This window comes from Stegodyphus dumicola, chromosome 11 (genome assembly GCF_044657685.1).
Source record: "Stegodyphus dumicola isolate Sdum_Otavi_A_Nest chromosome 11, ASM4465768v1".
Classification (NCBI taxonomy): domain Eukaryota; kingdom Metazoa; phylum Arthropoda; class Arachnida; order Araneae; family Eresidae; genus Stegodyphus; species Stegodyphus dumicola.
In genome coordinates, this window is record NC_140778.1 from 85,775,955 (window position 1) to 85,792,668 (window position 16,714).

Sequence of the window (16,714 nt, forward strand, 5' to 3'; positions counted from 1 at the left end):
CAAAACTTGAATAGAAAAAGACAGTGCTTTTTTTATGTTCATTACTCTGAAGGGGGAGGGGAATTGTAACTATTTTATAAATTATGTCACATAATAAATTGTAAATTCTTCTTACATCGAAATATAAGGAAATCATCGCTCCCTTTTTTGATGTTTGCTACATCAGCGATTATTTATCTCATCCACGAATCCCCAAGAGCCCAAGCGTCAATAACCAAACGTTCTGCAATAATATTTCAAAAATCTGATTTAATGTATAATTTCATCAAAAATAATATAATTGTCAAGACTTTCGGGAAATAAAAGTCTTGATCTTTTTCAGAACAGGGTCAACTGGCAGAGTTTATAATGCGGTGTTTTTATGAAACTTTGTTTTCAAGCAAAATAAACATAGATAGCAAAATAACCAAAATCAAGTGAAAAGGTGGGTGGTCTTCTTAGAAAGTATACGCTATTTTTATTAACTAACACATTCCTTGTCAAAATTGGCCGCGATGAATTTAATAATTCTGGGAAAACATTTACATCTAACTAAAGAAGCACGAATACTGAATTTAAAAGCACTAGTGTCGAGTTAAACAAATAGTTTAGACATCACTCGAATCATAAAATGCTCAGAAGAGGAGAGATGATATTCTGACATATGATTTAAAGAAGATAGACGGGCAGACAAACTGAGATAAGTTAGTCGCCCGCTGAAAATAAAAGGTCCATATTATTTATAAAATATTCTAAGCCATTTTGAATTCTTTCCATATCTTTTCAAGTCTTTCAACCCCTCTTTAACTCGGGGGGTACGAGTTCCTTTAAAGGACATTCTAATCGCATTGGCTGTTACACAGTGACATTGTTTCCCCCCTCTACGTCACACTACGAGAGGGATGGCTTTGAAAGACACAGAGGGGATTACAACCCCTTTTCAAATTTGCTTCGTAATCAAGAGGACAGCATAACCACAGGTCTGTTTTTTATGTTTCTTTTTAAATTTTTTCTTGGTCTTAGCAAGACCCACGGCGTTTGTTTTCATTTGAATTTAATTTCAGATCTATAAAATTCATAAAGGTTTAATTCTTTAAGCTTGGAGGTCCAACCCGTAAGTTATTGTATAGTTTGACTAATAGCAGACCACTATTTATTTTTATTTTTATTTTTTATTTTTATTTTAGCTGTACATGAGTTGCATTTACATTTTTTACACCTTAATGTGTCATTTTTTGCGGACGCGTCGGGAAATCGGAACAGAGAATTGAAGCTTCAAAAGATTTTTTGGGACAATTCATATTATTTAAAAAATTTTTCGTCACACAAGAGCTTCAATTGTCTGTTTCGGCGAAACGCGTAATGGTGTTAGCTTGGTTCGACGTCCAATTGAAATTTCCCTTGAAAAGCCAGGTTGGAGGTCGAATTAGGCTAATTTACCATTTTCCGCTTTGTAATTTTTATAATTTTATGTTTTTCATATGTTTTAATTTTGTTTTAACTTGTTTCGTCGATCGGTTTTTTATATGTGTTAACTTTCCACTTATCACATCGATAGGTTTTTTACTGTATTTTTTGCCATTCACATGTTTCCAACGATTGATTTTAACTGTTTTTTTATATTCTACATTTTATTTCGCGCGTAGCCTAATTTTTCACCTTTCAATGTCATTGTTTTTTTTTAAAATACTGCGTTGAAGTATTTCTTGGAGCCACAGCTTCTGGTAACTTTTTGGCGAGCTCACTACAATTTTTCTTATTATTATTTATAAAATAAATACAGGCGAAGCCGCTATTAGTGGACACTAGTGGAGCCACGGACAGCACAGACTGACATGACAGAATGACATCAGAAAATATCCTCTAGATAGGTGTGAGTTGAACTGCTACTTCGAGGGTCCACATGGACTCAAGAACTGTCCGTTAAAAGGAAGCACCCGTTAGAGCTGGACACACTGAGCACTTGCCTACGGGACTCATGCTAAGCCATTTACATTTGATTTTTGATTGGTTGTCCTATTAGGGGGCCTCAGCACACTGGTTAGTCCACGGGCCCACAGTGCTGTTAAGACGGCACTGGCACCCATTAAGGTGAACTGTCCGTTAACGGAAGTTTGACTATATAGAAATATGAGTTTCATTTTACCTTTCTCGTCTCTATGTCTAGGATTCTTCTTCGTTTTTTCCTCGCTCCTCCAAGCACGGGAGTAACCATGAAGAGGTCGGAGGAACTGAGTCCATCGTTCCGGTACCGGTCGATGGTACAGATGACGGCAACGGGTGTGGTACACGCACTTCCGTACAGCTTGTCTACGCATGGCGGTCGTGTTGATGGCAAGAACAACTGCGTAGTCTGCTCGTACCTCGTCACATACGGTTTGCAGGATCGTAATATGCGCGATGCTTCAGTTAGATCTGACACGGCTGAAAAGAAAAAACAAAACATTTTTAGAATTTTTCTTATTAAACAAAAGAGCAAAAGATATCCCACTAAAAGAATAAAACGTGTAAGTGAAAAGAGTTTACCTAAAATCAAACAGCGTAAATGTAACCAAAACATCATCACTTAGCAGTGATTTTACATAGTCCAGGGACAGTTTCATAAGAACTGCTATGTACGATCTGATACGTACTATATATATATACCTACAGTTCTTATATTCAGGACCTGATTATTGCCTAAACCCGCAAGCTTAACATAATAATTTCAGTGGAGGGAGGAAAGAGTTTCATTCTATAATTAAGCCTAATCTGCTTTTCGTTTCAAGGAAAGTAAGCAGTGGCTGGGGGAGAGGGGGCAAGTATTCTCGTAAGAACGCAGAGCCCAAATTTGTTTTAATTTGCCTAAATCTGTAGAAGGAATAAGTTATCCGTATATAAACGTTGTTATCTTTCTAAAACAAATGTGAACATAAGCACAAAGGCATACGCAATTTGAACCGATATTATTTACTCAATCACGTGACGGGGTATGTTTCTTTGAGCATGGCCATCTATGCTTTCATTTCCCTCTACTTTTAAACAGTCTTCATCTAAATTGTTGCGTGCGTACGGGTTCGTAATGGATTGAATGCACAAGTCGATAAAAAGTTAATAAAATGTATTCTTATTCCAATAAAACAAAATGCTGAAATTTCCTCACAGATATTCGTACAATATCTCCCAATAGTTAAATTTTAAACTACTAAAACGTTTAACAGAACGCAATTTAAAGGAAGAAAAGCTAATCCGATGTCACTGTGAATTCGCTACAATCAATAACAGCACTAACAACTGAATTGACATGTTTTAATCCGGCTTTTGTAAGCTTTTTAATCACGCACGAGAACATTCTGGTATTTTCTCGATTTTTCTGGATAGCAAAAGAGTACAATTACGAGATTGTATTTATTAAATGCGCGTGTACCTGTCCTGTACTTTTACGTTTTCGGCGTTCGGCACGCGCTGCGCAGCACGGGGGAATGATACAATTTAACTACAGTTCTACTAAAAATAGCAAACTAGATGCAAAAAAACAGTAATAATTTTATTAAATAGGAATGAAGAATCCTAATGAAGAAGCTGCATGTATGTGTGTTCCTCACATTGTGAAAAAAACTACTATACCTACAACCACCAGATTTTGCACACACACACACACACACACAAAAAAAAAAAAAAAGCCCTCAAACCGAACCATGTTGCACATCGAAGACCAGATTCGGATTGGTTTTTATATTTCTTTTCTGTTTTATGCGAATTCAATGACGTTTTTATTAAAAAAACTCAGCGATTTAAAAGGGATGGGCTGCCATTCGGGAAAAACGTGAGATATTTAAATTTCGATTTCAACTAAATTTCAAATTTAACTTGACTATTTAAAGGAAATGTGTTGCCACTCCACAAAGTAAGATATTTGTCTTTCAAATTTAATCAACAAATTTAGTGATTTAAGAGAAATGTGTTGCCGGCCCGAAATAAAATATTTTTTATCACCAACGCGCCTGCCTGTTGCCATTCGCAGAGCGTAAGATACTTCATTTTTCTTTAAAATTTAATTTTTCTATTATTAGAAAACCAAGCGGAAGAAAACAGTAAACGCGGATCTTCATCTCTGTTATTATTATTAATAATTACTATCTGGATCTTCAAAATGATACTAGTTGACCTCATTAAAATTTTTACATATATCTTCTTTTTTATAATAAATATTTCATCTGACAGCGGCTAGTGTCGTACACAGAAATGAACAATGGAATTAATTAAAGGTTTTAATTGCAAGAAAAGTATTAGAAGATCACTACATCACTCAATTAACTGGTAAATATGAGTACTTGAGTCTTAACAGACACGGGTTTTTCTATTTCACATATCAATGAGATACATTCCGCAAGAGAAAAGAAGAAAGAATGAGCTTGTTTGTTTACATTCGCTATACGTAAGTCACTTCTGAGGTCATTTACATTGTTTGTTTATATTAGCTATACATAAGTCACATGATCACTGAAGCCACTGTTTGTTTGTGGCATTATCTCCTCCGGAACGGTGAGGAGTTGAGTTTCAGAGAGGTACCTCCAGATTCCAAAAATTCCTGGGAAGCCATTTCGAACATTCTCATCGAACCATTCTCATTCTCTTCGTACGACTTTAATCAGCCGAGATATTAATTAAAAACTTCACAAACGCTAATTTTTGCGCGCATTTTTCCGTAGCACGCCTTCATAGTGTAATGGTCAGCACGCTCGGTTCGTATTTCGAGAGGTCCGAGGTTCGAGTCCCGGCGAGGGTATTGGTCATTTTCCATCACTCCTGCTTCGGAAAAAAAAACCTAATGTCTCTACAGTGGCGCCGGAACTAAAAGTATGGTGGATGATGATTCTCAACCACCAGGATTTGGCGATTGGGCCTCTTAATTCCCAGTCGCAATTTAAAACGGGGAGTATATAAGGTATTTCTCCCGCCTTCTTAGCATGCCTTCGTGGTGTAATGGTCAGCACACTCGGCCCGTATTTCGAGAGATCCGAGGTTCCAGTTCCGGGGAGGGCATTGCTCATTTTTCGTCTCTCCTGCTTCGAAATAACCTAATGCGTCTACAGGCAAAAATCTGCTTTAGTTTGAAAAGTGTTGCCACTGCTCGCTTTCAAATCGTGCAGTTAATTAATAAAAAAATTGTAAGTTTTATTGCCACATTAATTCTTTTATTGATATTGAGAAAATATTGTTATATTACATTAAATTTAAATCGTAACGTCATACATATACGTATTAACCTGACGTGTCAAAAGTTTTGCTTCCTGGTTTGGCAACAAAAGAATTGTTTACGAATTGGTTGTTGCTTGGAAAGAATGAGCTGATTTCATTAATTCTGAAATGTTTTTATACGTTTTCTTTTCAAGTGTACATAGCATTTACAAATTTTGCTTTGGCCACTCATCTGACTGGGTTGTCCGCTAATGTCCTTATTAGGCGTACTTAATATTTTGGCACCCAGCCAATAAGTTTCGCGCTTTCCGTCGCTAGACTATATTAATATCATTTACGAATAACATTATCCAGTAGAATACTTTCTCCCTCTTCGAAATGTTTTTTGGGGGGTTGTTATTGTTGGGGGGCTCGCCTAATGCAGTCTATCTTTATACTGAGTGATGTACCTTCATTGTATAATATATCTACTATATTTCAGAGTAATTACGCATGAATTTATGAAACAAACTCTTCATGTCGTTCAAGTTTCTTCAATCTCTCAGCAGTTTTACAATGCAAAATATAAAATACGATTTCTTATTTAGACATTTAGTTATCAATATTTTTAGCTGGGAATCAAATAATTGCAAATAAATAAAAGTATCAGTGAAAATTATTTTTTAAATATTTGCTCTATATTTTAAATATTTACAATATATTATTTAGTGTTTATTGCAGAAATATGTTCTAGAGCATTTCTAATTTTTTTTTAACCTCTTGATTTACTGTTGAAAGTGTTTAGCGTATCTTAGAGAAGTAGTCTTCAAAGTGGGGTACGCGAAAGAAGTACGCTCATGATCACTTGTATAATCGTACTACGGGATTTCAGAAAAGATATCATTAGAAATGTTTCCATCATTGTGTGATTTCGCTCCTGAAACGTAAGTAAATTTGGAATAAAACCAATTTACCGATTTTACATAAAAACAAAGTTTTAATGAGCCATGAAACCCATTTGCTGAAAATCTAAAAGTAGATCATCTTTAGACTGCAGCTCAAAAACAGTTAATTGACATTAGAGAAAAACAACGTTACAATCCGATTTTAAAGAAAAAAAATGCCGCCCTTTTTGTTGGATATGATGGAAAAGTGAATATCCAGATTTTGCAAGCACGAATGCAATTGGTCCTAGATATCTGTATGAAGAAGCATTTCCTGTAATTACAACAATTAAAACTAAATGCATAAATAAATTAGAATTAGAGCCTGATCTTCGAACTGCATCATCAGACTGCTTAACTGGAATACATGCCACCTAACCGAGACAGTTGTTAGCGATGCTAACTAACGTACCGAAGGACCCGGGTTCGAATCCCGGAGAGGGCATGGATGTTTGTATAGTGTCTGTGCGGCATGAGGACACTCTACGTATGCGGTCAGCAAGTCCTATGGAGAGGTTCATGGTACGGAAAGACAGGTGGGAGAAACACGGACCCGCCCCCCCTCCAGCAAAATTTGGGGGCTGAATTCTCGAGACTACATATACACACACCTATATATTACATGGAGTACAACTTATACTTATTTTTTTCTTAGGAATACGAGATCAAAAAGTTCGGAAATCGCTGTCTTCGAGTATAAATACACATTTATATTGAATGTTAGCTGTATAAAATGACCATCCCCATAGAAGGCACCAATCGATAGGAAACATAGACAATCGTCTTGGAGACAATTCACTGTAGCTTTACGAATACGTGAAACAACTTATTTATACATACAGATACAATATGCGTGTAATGAAATCAATTTTTGACAATGACGTAACTATCAACGATGAAAGCTGATCATGAGAAGATGGTTACAATCGTGGTCAGTTGAGCACATTTTATATCTTGGGGCAGACGCACACAGCTTAGCTACCACAAAACAGTGTGACTAATTTTCGAAAAATTAGTCACACTGGTAATTTTTATTAGCCCTAAGGAGCGGTAGCTCATAAGAGCTATTAGTCTCAAAACTAGATTTTACGTTGAATCATTGTAAAAGGCTGAATCACTTTTCAAATTGTTGCCATCAAAGATTATCGCCCTGTACCATTTTAAAAGAAATTAAATAAATGGGAATTCAGAATGCAGGTGCATTTCTCGCAAAAAAAAAAAGGGGGGGGGGTACCTAGAGCCATCAAATTTAGAATAATGTCCGAACATGGGCACCTGGAAACCCGAATTGTGAATTTCGAATTTCCTTCATTATCCATTTCACATTTTGTAATTCACATTTAACGAATTTTTGATTAACAAAGTCAACTGTTTCAATGCGAGCATTGGCAACACTGCACGGGGGGGGGGAGTTATCTTCAGCGCGCGAGACTCTCTATAGGAAATTCTATAGATATGCTGTTTTTAAATATCTTGTGATATTGCTGTTGAATTGAATTTTATGTGGTTTAAGTGCGAAGAACATGATATTTCATAAATATAGGTAACACATAAAACGTTAAAAAAACGTTCTTTCGAGCGTAATATAAAATCTGAAAGCTTTAAGATTTTTATTTTTTTATATATGATTGAAGAAAGGAGCAGTACAGAGAAGAAATCGATATCTTCAAAGATTAGGAAATGAATGATTGTTTTGATTCGATCTTATTCTGATTGGTCGTTAGAAGCTTTAGTTCGCAAAATTTTATTAATTACGAAGTATTTAACACCACTGGCTTCAGAATTCTTATTGAGCTATTTCGATATTCCTATAGAGAGGAAAAATGTCATAATTTGCATTTAAATAGGCGTAGGCGTTCGAAAGGAACCACTCAATCTCTCTTTGCCACGAGACTAATAAAAAATTTAAGCTGATTTCCTCACGCCTTTCTGGGTCTTTTGATTTTAAATGAAGCGATGGTGCGATTTATAAAAAATGGCGCATCCCTTACAATTGCACTGCGGTAAAACTAGTCGCTTTTCCTTCTAACATTTGAATAAACCCTTGGCGTAAAATAAACAAATAACGAATAAGCGTCCAGGAGAATGGCATCAGATATAGATCAGTGAAGCAGTTGAAAAGCGCTTCTAGGAAATCGTCTGCGCAAATAGTTACGAGTATTCAGGACCGAACGAAGCGGATGGTTTGCTGGGGTAGAAAGTGAAACGAATATTATTCTTTCCAATAGAATTTGTTTGTTTATTTGTATGTGCTTTGTTGAAAGCGGTCCAAGCGGAGAAAATCGTTTGACCTATTCGCCTATGTGAATATTCCATATCATTAAAAAAGAAGCAGTTCCCGATAATCAATAAATAAATTTAATCTATAAAGAACATTTGAATTTTTTTAAAATTACTTAATGGAAAGCAAGGAAGTAGTTATGAAAGGTTCAGAACATAAACTGTCTCTAAACCAAGCATAAAACCATAAATATTTATATGATGTACACTACTATGATTGTATATGACACTGATTGCTGTTAAATTGTTGTAAAATTGTTCAGAAATACTCAGAGCACATTTTGTATATTCAGATTTTACCCTATCTTACATATCTGGTAATCAACAGAACATTAAAATACCGTATTTATGCGAATCTAATGCGCCATCGAATCTAATGCGCATCCCCATTTTAAAACTTTAAATAATAAAACAATTTTTTGTCGGCGAATGTAATGCGCATCAATGGTATGAGGAATTTATTGAATCTTATTTTATACAACAATGGATTTGTATATAAACTATCAATCAATGGTATGATAATTTTATTTAAATTTAGATACCATATTTTATACAACAATAGATTTATACATAAAGTAGCAGAACACAGAATTAACCTATTAGTGGGCTATTGTTATGTGAAACAATCATTGTTAATTACCACTACTGTATATACGGTACATATCGTAAAGTATGAACATGAAATAAATCGTAACATTTCTATCTAGCTAACAGTTTCTACAATCAGTGATTAATAGTAAACGTCTTTATTCACTATTTTGATGATAACTTCCTTAGTCCCCTTCTACGTAATGGTGTAGTTACGAGGCATATCAAACCAAATTGGCGTCTCGTCAGCATTGCCAATTTGCCCCATTGAAAAATTCTTTTCCTTCCGAAGTGTGATGACATACCCTAAAATGTTAGTAGTTTTCCCTCAAAATCTGCAGGAAGCTTTTGGCATATTGTTGTACGGCGTCTTAGAGATAAACCCATCCGCTTCATCAACCGATCCACCCATACACGGCTAGCTTTAAACTCTGGTTTCGGTATTCCAAGAACTTCAGCCTTTGCTTTATTTCTTATAGTGTCACTAGTCACAGCTTGTCCATTCTTCCTCCTTTCACGTACAAATTCCAAAACTTTTTCTTCAATTTTAGGGTGTCTTCCTTTGCGAGGGCCTGTGAATTTCTTTCTACTAGTTTTAGTTTCAAACAGTGCCAATTTCTGTTGCCGCCACAAGCGAACATTGCTCTCAGCTACGTTGAACTCTCTCCCAGCCTTTCTATTGCCATTTCTTTCAGGATAAAGAATTACTTTACGTTTGAAAGTAGCGTCATATGACATTCTTCTCTGCTTGCCCTCCATTTCGTGACTACGTACTCTGCAGTTTGTATCCTCTATGCAATAATGTGTCAACCATAAATGTAACGGTAAATGTAGTCGAGAAATACAGTAATCCATTGTTACGATTTAAATTTGGTTGACGTCATCGGCGAACTTTGCACTCGAATCTAATGCGCCATCGAATCTAATGCGCACCCCAATTTTGAGTACTACATTTGGCCAAAAACAATGCGCATTAGATTCGCGTAAATACGGATGTATATATACTCGTATATATATAATGTTTTTACCCCAAAGGGGCGTTAGTCTTGAAACGGCAGACTGGTAGACTGTGAGCTCTGTAAGAGAAAAAAAAAAAAAAAAAAAAAAAAAAAAAAAAAAAAAAAAACACCTTAACCAAATCCTTCTAGGCTACCGTTAAAATCTGAAAACCTTCAAATTTTTAGCCCAGAAGGGCTATTAGCCTCGAAACATTTAAATGCGTCGTATCATTTTTCAAATTGTTGTCGCCAAATATTATCGCTCTACTATATTTAAAAAATTAAATAATGGGGAATCTAAATGAATAAATACAATGTTTCTAGCATCGTGAAAAGAACATCGAATTTCAGCCATCAAATTTTGAAACCATCATATTTACAACCATAAAATTTTGAAACCATCAAATTTACAACCATCAAATTTTGAATAACGTACTTCTTTACATGAACATGGGCACCAGGAAATTTTAACAAATTTTTGTAAAAAGCTCAGCAGTTTCAAAGCCAGTAGTGGCAACACTGCAAGGACATCTTTATCTCTAACGCGCGAGACTCTCTATTGGAAATTCTAAAGATATAGTGTTTTTAAATAGTTTTAGCCCAAAGTGGCGTTAGCTCAAATGTGCTCTCGAAAAGTGTATGTGTCTGGGGGGGGGGGAAATCCCGCTCGTTTGGGCGTCATATACAATCTGAAGGATTTCAGATTGTATTTTCTTTTACTGTATACATATATAAAAAATTACAACACACCTTTTTTTTAAGGAAAAAAAAGCACATAATATAATCATGCCTCATATTTTCGCGCATTACGCTGCTGCAAAATTATCAGTAAAGTTATAAAGTAAGCAATTTAGAAATAATTTTTCACAAAGACCAAAAATTGCAATTCATAAGTAATAAATTTCATAAAATCATATAAATGTAAAAAAAAATAATAATTAAATGTTAAAACTGAAATACTTCAAACAAGTAATACCCTAATTCAAAATATCAATGAAATTTAAAGAATAAAGAATACAAAAGAGGAGGAATTCAGTCAACTTCAATGCCACTGCGTCAGGAGGAGGAACATCGAAAAAATCCATTTTGTATTTATTCTTAATTTTGTATTCTTTATTCTTTAAATTTTATTTTTTTAATTAGGGTATTACTTGTTTGAATAATTTATTTTTACACTTATTAAATTCTTTTTGTACATTTATACGATTTTATGAAATTTATTACTTAAGAACTTCAATTTTTGGTCTTTCTGAAAAACTGGTTCTAAATTTCTTACAAGTAAAGAATTTAATCAATCGTAATAAACTGCCAAATACTTGCGCTAAAACTGCATATATATAAAACAAAGTTGAATTTATAGTACAAGTCGAATGAAAAAAAAAAAATAGGCCAGGAAAATACAAAAAGAAATCAAGATGAACTTATGCCAAAAAAGATTAAATTATACTTTGAAAGCCAATACTAATCCATCATAACATTAGAATTTTTAGAATTTTTAAAAATTCTAATGTTTTGATTTATTTTTTTTAAATACGCTTTTTTCTTTTAAATTTTATTTGATAATAATTTTTATCCGACAGTAGTGATTTTATTCATTTTTAAAAATTTTTATTTAAAAGTACATTAAGTTTCTGCCGGGATTTTTAATCTCCAGCGAAGATATATTAATTTTTTAATTCAATATTTTAGATTTTGAAAACATATTTGATGCAAAACGAAGACTCATCTTGCCCCAAAGAAACCATCATGATCTAACTGTGACTTCACTGCAATGCATTTTAGAATTTTTTATATTATTTTCGGAAACTAAAAGCACCCGATCACTTTTTTGAAACATTGGACCTAAATGTGAAGCATTTTTCCTATATATTATTGAAATGTAATGAAATAAATACACGTTTCAACATTATTAGTTGAAAATTACATTCAGTTCAAATGTGTTGACATTTAAAGTATATAACTTTTAATATATAAATACTTAATACCCCAGAACATTCGCCCATTGTAAAAATATTTGGCTTTTGTTGTAAGAAACAAAATACCCAAATTCGATATCATAAATTAATAATTTAGAACCTACAAATAAACATTAAGAACGGACTGAAAAAAAACTTTTATTAGCCTTTTCTGTTTGCTCAGTAAATCTGTTTGTAATGCGGAAACACATATATTCATGGAAAGCAACATTTATTACATTCCATATTCTCAGTTCACATATAAATAGTGCAAAAACCCAGGTTAACGTAAACAAAGTTAATCCCTGCAAAGAAATTCCATAGCACGACGCACAGAAGAAAAGAAACAACTCAACACAGCATCGTATGAAGAAAAATATAGTGTTGTTGTTTTCGAATGGAAACTCATAAAATCAATCACTTCGCTCATTCCGCAGACGATTTGCGAATTCGAAGGCACGATTCAGGATGCTGTATTGTCAACAGAGGAAATAAAAATTTGTTTACTCTGCTGCCCGGTATTGTTCTGGTAGGAATTTTCCAATGTACAGCAGAGCTGGAATAGGACTGCATGAACTTTTTATTCTTAACGTTTTATGCTTCCAACAGATGGAAAAGAAGATTATAGAAATTCCGAACATTATCGCCTTCGGCTGGGTATCCTAAAATGCATAAGCTGCGAAGTGTTGCCACCTGCATGATCAATGTATTATAAAATTAATGAATACCATACTGGCGTATCGCATAGTTATATTTTTTGTAACCATTTCTAGCTCATATATATATGTGTGAAGTCGTGTAACTTCGCATATTTAAGGTAGAGATGGTAAAATTGTTTTCCAAGAAATGCAGTAAATAGATTAAATATCAATTCACACGATAAAAACTAAGTAAGCATGTTTTTTTCTGTAAAAGATATTACAGACTGATTTAATTTTCATGAGAATTATCCTCCCTTCCCAAAAAAAAGCTAATTTTTACCTTCCTGCTCGAAGTAAAGGAAGTATTGCAATCACGAAAAATTTCGGCTATCACACTTCAACGAAAATACCCATTTTGGCAACTTCCGATTCCTTTTGCTCGGTTTTTTAGTCCAAAGGGGCTTTGTCCCGGAAGGACTATTGTTTTCGTTTTGTGATTTTGCGTTGAATCACTATAAATGTGAGCTTCACTTTTCAAACTGTTGCCACCAAATGTTAGAGTCCCGCATTATATTTGAAGAAATTAAATAATGAAAAATCTGCATAAATGTATGTATATTTCTCGCGTTGTGATAAAACAACGTTACATATGGCCATCGAATTTTGAATGACGTTATCCTCCTACGAATATGGCCATGTGGAAAACCAAATTTGAAATTTGGAATTTGTTTTATTATCGATTTCATATTTTATAAAACTTTAACGAACTTTTGATTAAGAAACTCAAGGATTTCAAAGCGAGCAATGGCATCACTCTACGGAGGGGGGAATTATTTCCAGCGCGAAACTGTGTATCGAAAATTCTAAAGATAGGCTCATTTTAAAATTATTTTGCGACATTGCTGTTGAATTGGATTTTATGGTTTAAGTGCAAAGAAAATGATATTTAAGGTAACACACAAAACGTTAAAAAAATGCCCTTTTGGACGTAATTTTAAATCTGAAACCTTTCAGATTTTTTAAATTATATATTATACATTTTTAATTATATATTTAAAAATATATATATATTTTACACAGTCTCGCTTGCAGGAGATAAAAATGTTTTGTTTTCATACAGTGTTGCCATTGCTCGCTTTGAAATGGTTGAGTTTGTTACTCAACAATTCGTTAAAGTTTTACAAAATATGAAATAGATAATAAAACAAATTCCAAATTTCAAATTTGGGCTTTCAGATGCCCATATTCGCAGTAGGATTACGTCATTCAAAACTGGACGGCTCTAGGTATCGTTGTTTTATCACAGTACGAGAAACATACATTTATACAGATTCTTCATTATTTAATTTCTTCAAATGTAATACAGGGCGATAGTATTTGGTGGCAACGATTTGGAAAGTGATACGCCGTTTATAGGGTTCCAACGCAAAATCGCAAAACGAAACCAATAGTCCTTCAGGAACAAAGCCCCTTTGAACTAAAAAAAAAGAAAAGAATAATGCGAAAATCTATCTTTCCTCAAGGTTTTCGGTAAAAACCACCAAGCTTTTAGAATTCACCAATAAACGCACACCCGTTCCCCAACCGTATCTATAGTGGAATTAACAGTCGCAAAGTATAGAAAGACAGGATTATTACTTAATCAACAAAGACTAATCCGAAAACCAAAACCGTAACCAGAACACAATTAAAAAAAGTAAATAAAGACATTAACCAATAATGACGGTCAGTGAGATTTTCTTCCCCAAGGTCGGTCCGAATAAAGATTTGCTCTTTCCTGGAAATAGCCCCGATTCCGCATCTCTTCCCCCCCCGTAATGGTTCCCCTCCACCAAAGGCGCCGCAGATAAGATGAATGACCGTGGGGGTGCAACGCAGGGGGTAGTGGGCATCGAAGTAGCGAAAAAAACCAGACCATCAAGCTTTTCGGTCACATTCCTTGGGCTCGAATGGTCTTGCTGAACGACCCGAAAATGAGAGGGAGATGTTTTCACCCCTCCCTTTTTTTTTTTTTTTTCTTTTTCTCCTCCCCCCTCTCCAAAGTTATCCCTCTGGTGAAAACAACGGAGTCAATTGCGCGTTGGTATGAAGTTAATGTAAGTAATCTTAGAGAAGTTAAGCTCAAATTTTCCTGTGTTTCGGATCAGTATTTTTGATTTCCCATTTCCAATATCGAGGTTAAAATCTCTCATGCATGGTCTACTCTCAATACCCCCCTCGGTATGCAACCATAACATTAATCATTCACCTTACTTCACAAGACACAAAACTTTTTTATTTATTTTTTAAATGACAGCAATGTGACGACAAATCAAGAACTATGCAACTCGACGTTTGATTACGAGTTCTACGCTCTATGAAAGTTCTTGTAATGATAACAGTAATAATACAGAAGGTGTTTATACATCATTTTAAAAAGGATTCACGCGCCGTTTAATTCCGGCCGATCTAACAGCGTTTTTTAGGGGGGGTGGGCTGTAAGTCTCAAACTTCTTTTCGTGATAGAAGGGTACTTCGTAAAATTTCTAGTGGTACTGATATCCATTCGTTTTCCACTACTTTCAAAAGTCCATCAGTGGGTTTAGCCTTAGAAGTTCCTTTCAAGAGACCAAAGGCTCAACAGTCCACAAGTGAAACGTCGAAGGGACTTCGCTGGAATACGTTGAAACGTACGCAATACCTGTATCAGTCTTCATATTTTCAAGGAATGCAGTGGTACTTTCCGAAGTAAGACTTGTTGTTTAGTCTTGATGAAGTTTCACTCTTTAAAAATCATTGCGATAGAGAAATGGAATTTCTTCTATAAATACCGGACGTAAAACTTTCTCTTGATATTACGTTGAGCTGATTTTAGCCTTTTTCACGACTCTTCTCATTTTTAATTTCCCATTGTAAAGATAATCCTGCGACAACCATAAACCCCTAGCTGAAACTTTCTTTGCACTGACAGAATCAGGTTTGTACAATTTGTTGTTTCTTTCGTTTTAGATAATAAATAAACTTTTTCTGCTGCAATCATTTAGATAAACCAATGCTTCATCAAGGGGTCACGTTATATATTTACATTTATCTCCTGCTAAATAATTTTCATATAGAGTTCTACATGTTGTTCTGCGTTGAACTATATGTCTCGGCAAAAGCTGGTGAACATTATGTGTTTTAGCTTTTTTAAACTATTAAATCTTGATTTATTATTTTACTTATTGTTCCTATAGATGTATTTAAAAATTGTGCAATTATTTCCGGTCAGTGGATTTTCTCTTGTTACCAACGATTTAACTTCAGAAACTTTTGAAACAGTACGTACTTTTTTGGGTATTCGCGTGGAGTCTTTCTTCCATGTAGAAGTAATGATTTTATGGTTTTTCATTTTCCGATTAACAATGGTGGACATAAAAATTTTTAATACTGTACACATGAGAATGACTTTGAGTTATGGAATTGCAATATGTCTCTTCGGAAAGTGCAAAAAAATACTCTTTCACGCACAGCTTGTTTACATGCGACATACTGAAAGAAGAATAAATTTAAAAGTACCAGACGATTCCTGATTTCAAATAATAAGCTGTTGCCAGAAATGTTCAGTCTAAATATTTGCTTTTTTTTAAATTCTTTATCGAAATCGTTCTAAAAATGTGTAAACACCTCCTGTATATGTTTATTATTGTGGATATTAATATTTTTTTTCAACCCATTTTATTAGATGAAATTGTAAAACGGTGACATTCTGAAACCAATCGCGCACACATAAAAAATTCTTGCTATAAAAAATTTAAAATCTTCACAATGCACTGTGATTTTCAAACTATCTAAGTACATACAGAGTTTCAAAACGCAAAACCTAACAAATATTTCTTCCTATTCTCGGTTCCCATGCTTTCCAGAATTTCTATACACTCTATACTATAACTCTGTTACTATAACACAGTCACTTCAAGGTCGCAACGGCCCTCCCACTTCCTCTCATTCACGATCGTAACGTTTGCCGTCATTATCGCAGACAAGCGATTAAAAGATTTTAGAAAATTAGAGGACTCGACCTTCTTCTGTGGCAGTCGTTATAGTTACAAAGCAAGCCACAAGGACGAAGTGACCTTGACGTGCTAGTTTTTAAATAACGGATTACGATCCCATACAATACTTTTACTACTACTTACTCCCATCGCTTA

General features: G+C 34.5%; 1 protein-coding gene across 1 annotated transcript in view; it reads right to left on the minus strand.

Annotated features, from left to right (window-relative positions):
- LOC118187696 (uncharacterized) overlaps positions 1-16,714 on the minus strand; it is a 206,333-nt gene that overhangs the window by 21,150 nt on the left and 168,469 nt on the right. The window contains exon 2 of the mRNA XM_035357974.2: positions 2,126-2,403. Within this exon, the coding sequence (XP_035213865.2) occupies positions 2,126-2,403 (278 nt within the window). The remainder of the gene's footprint in view (positions 1-2,125; positions 2,404-16,714) is intronic.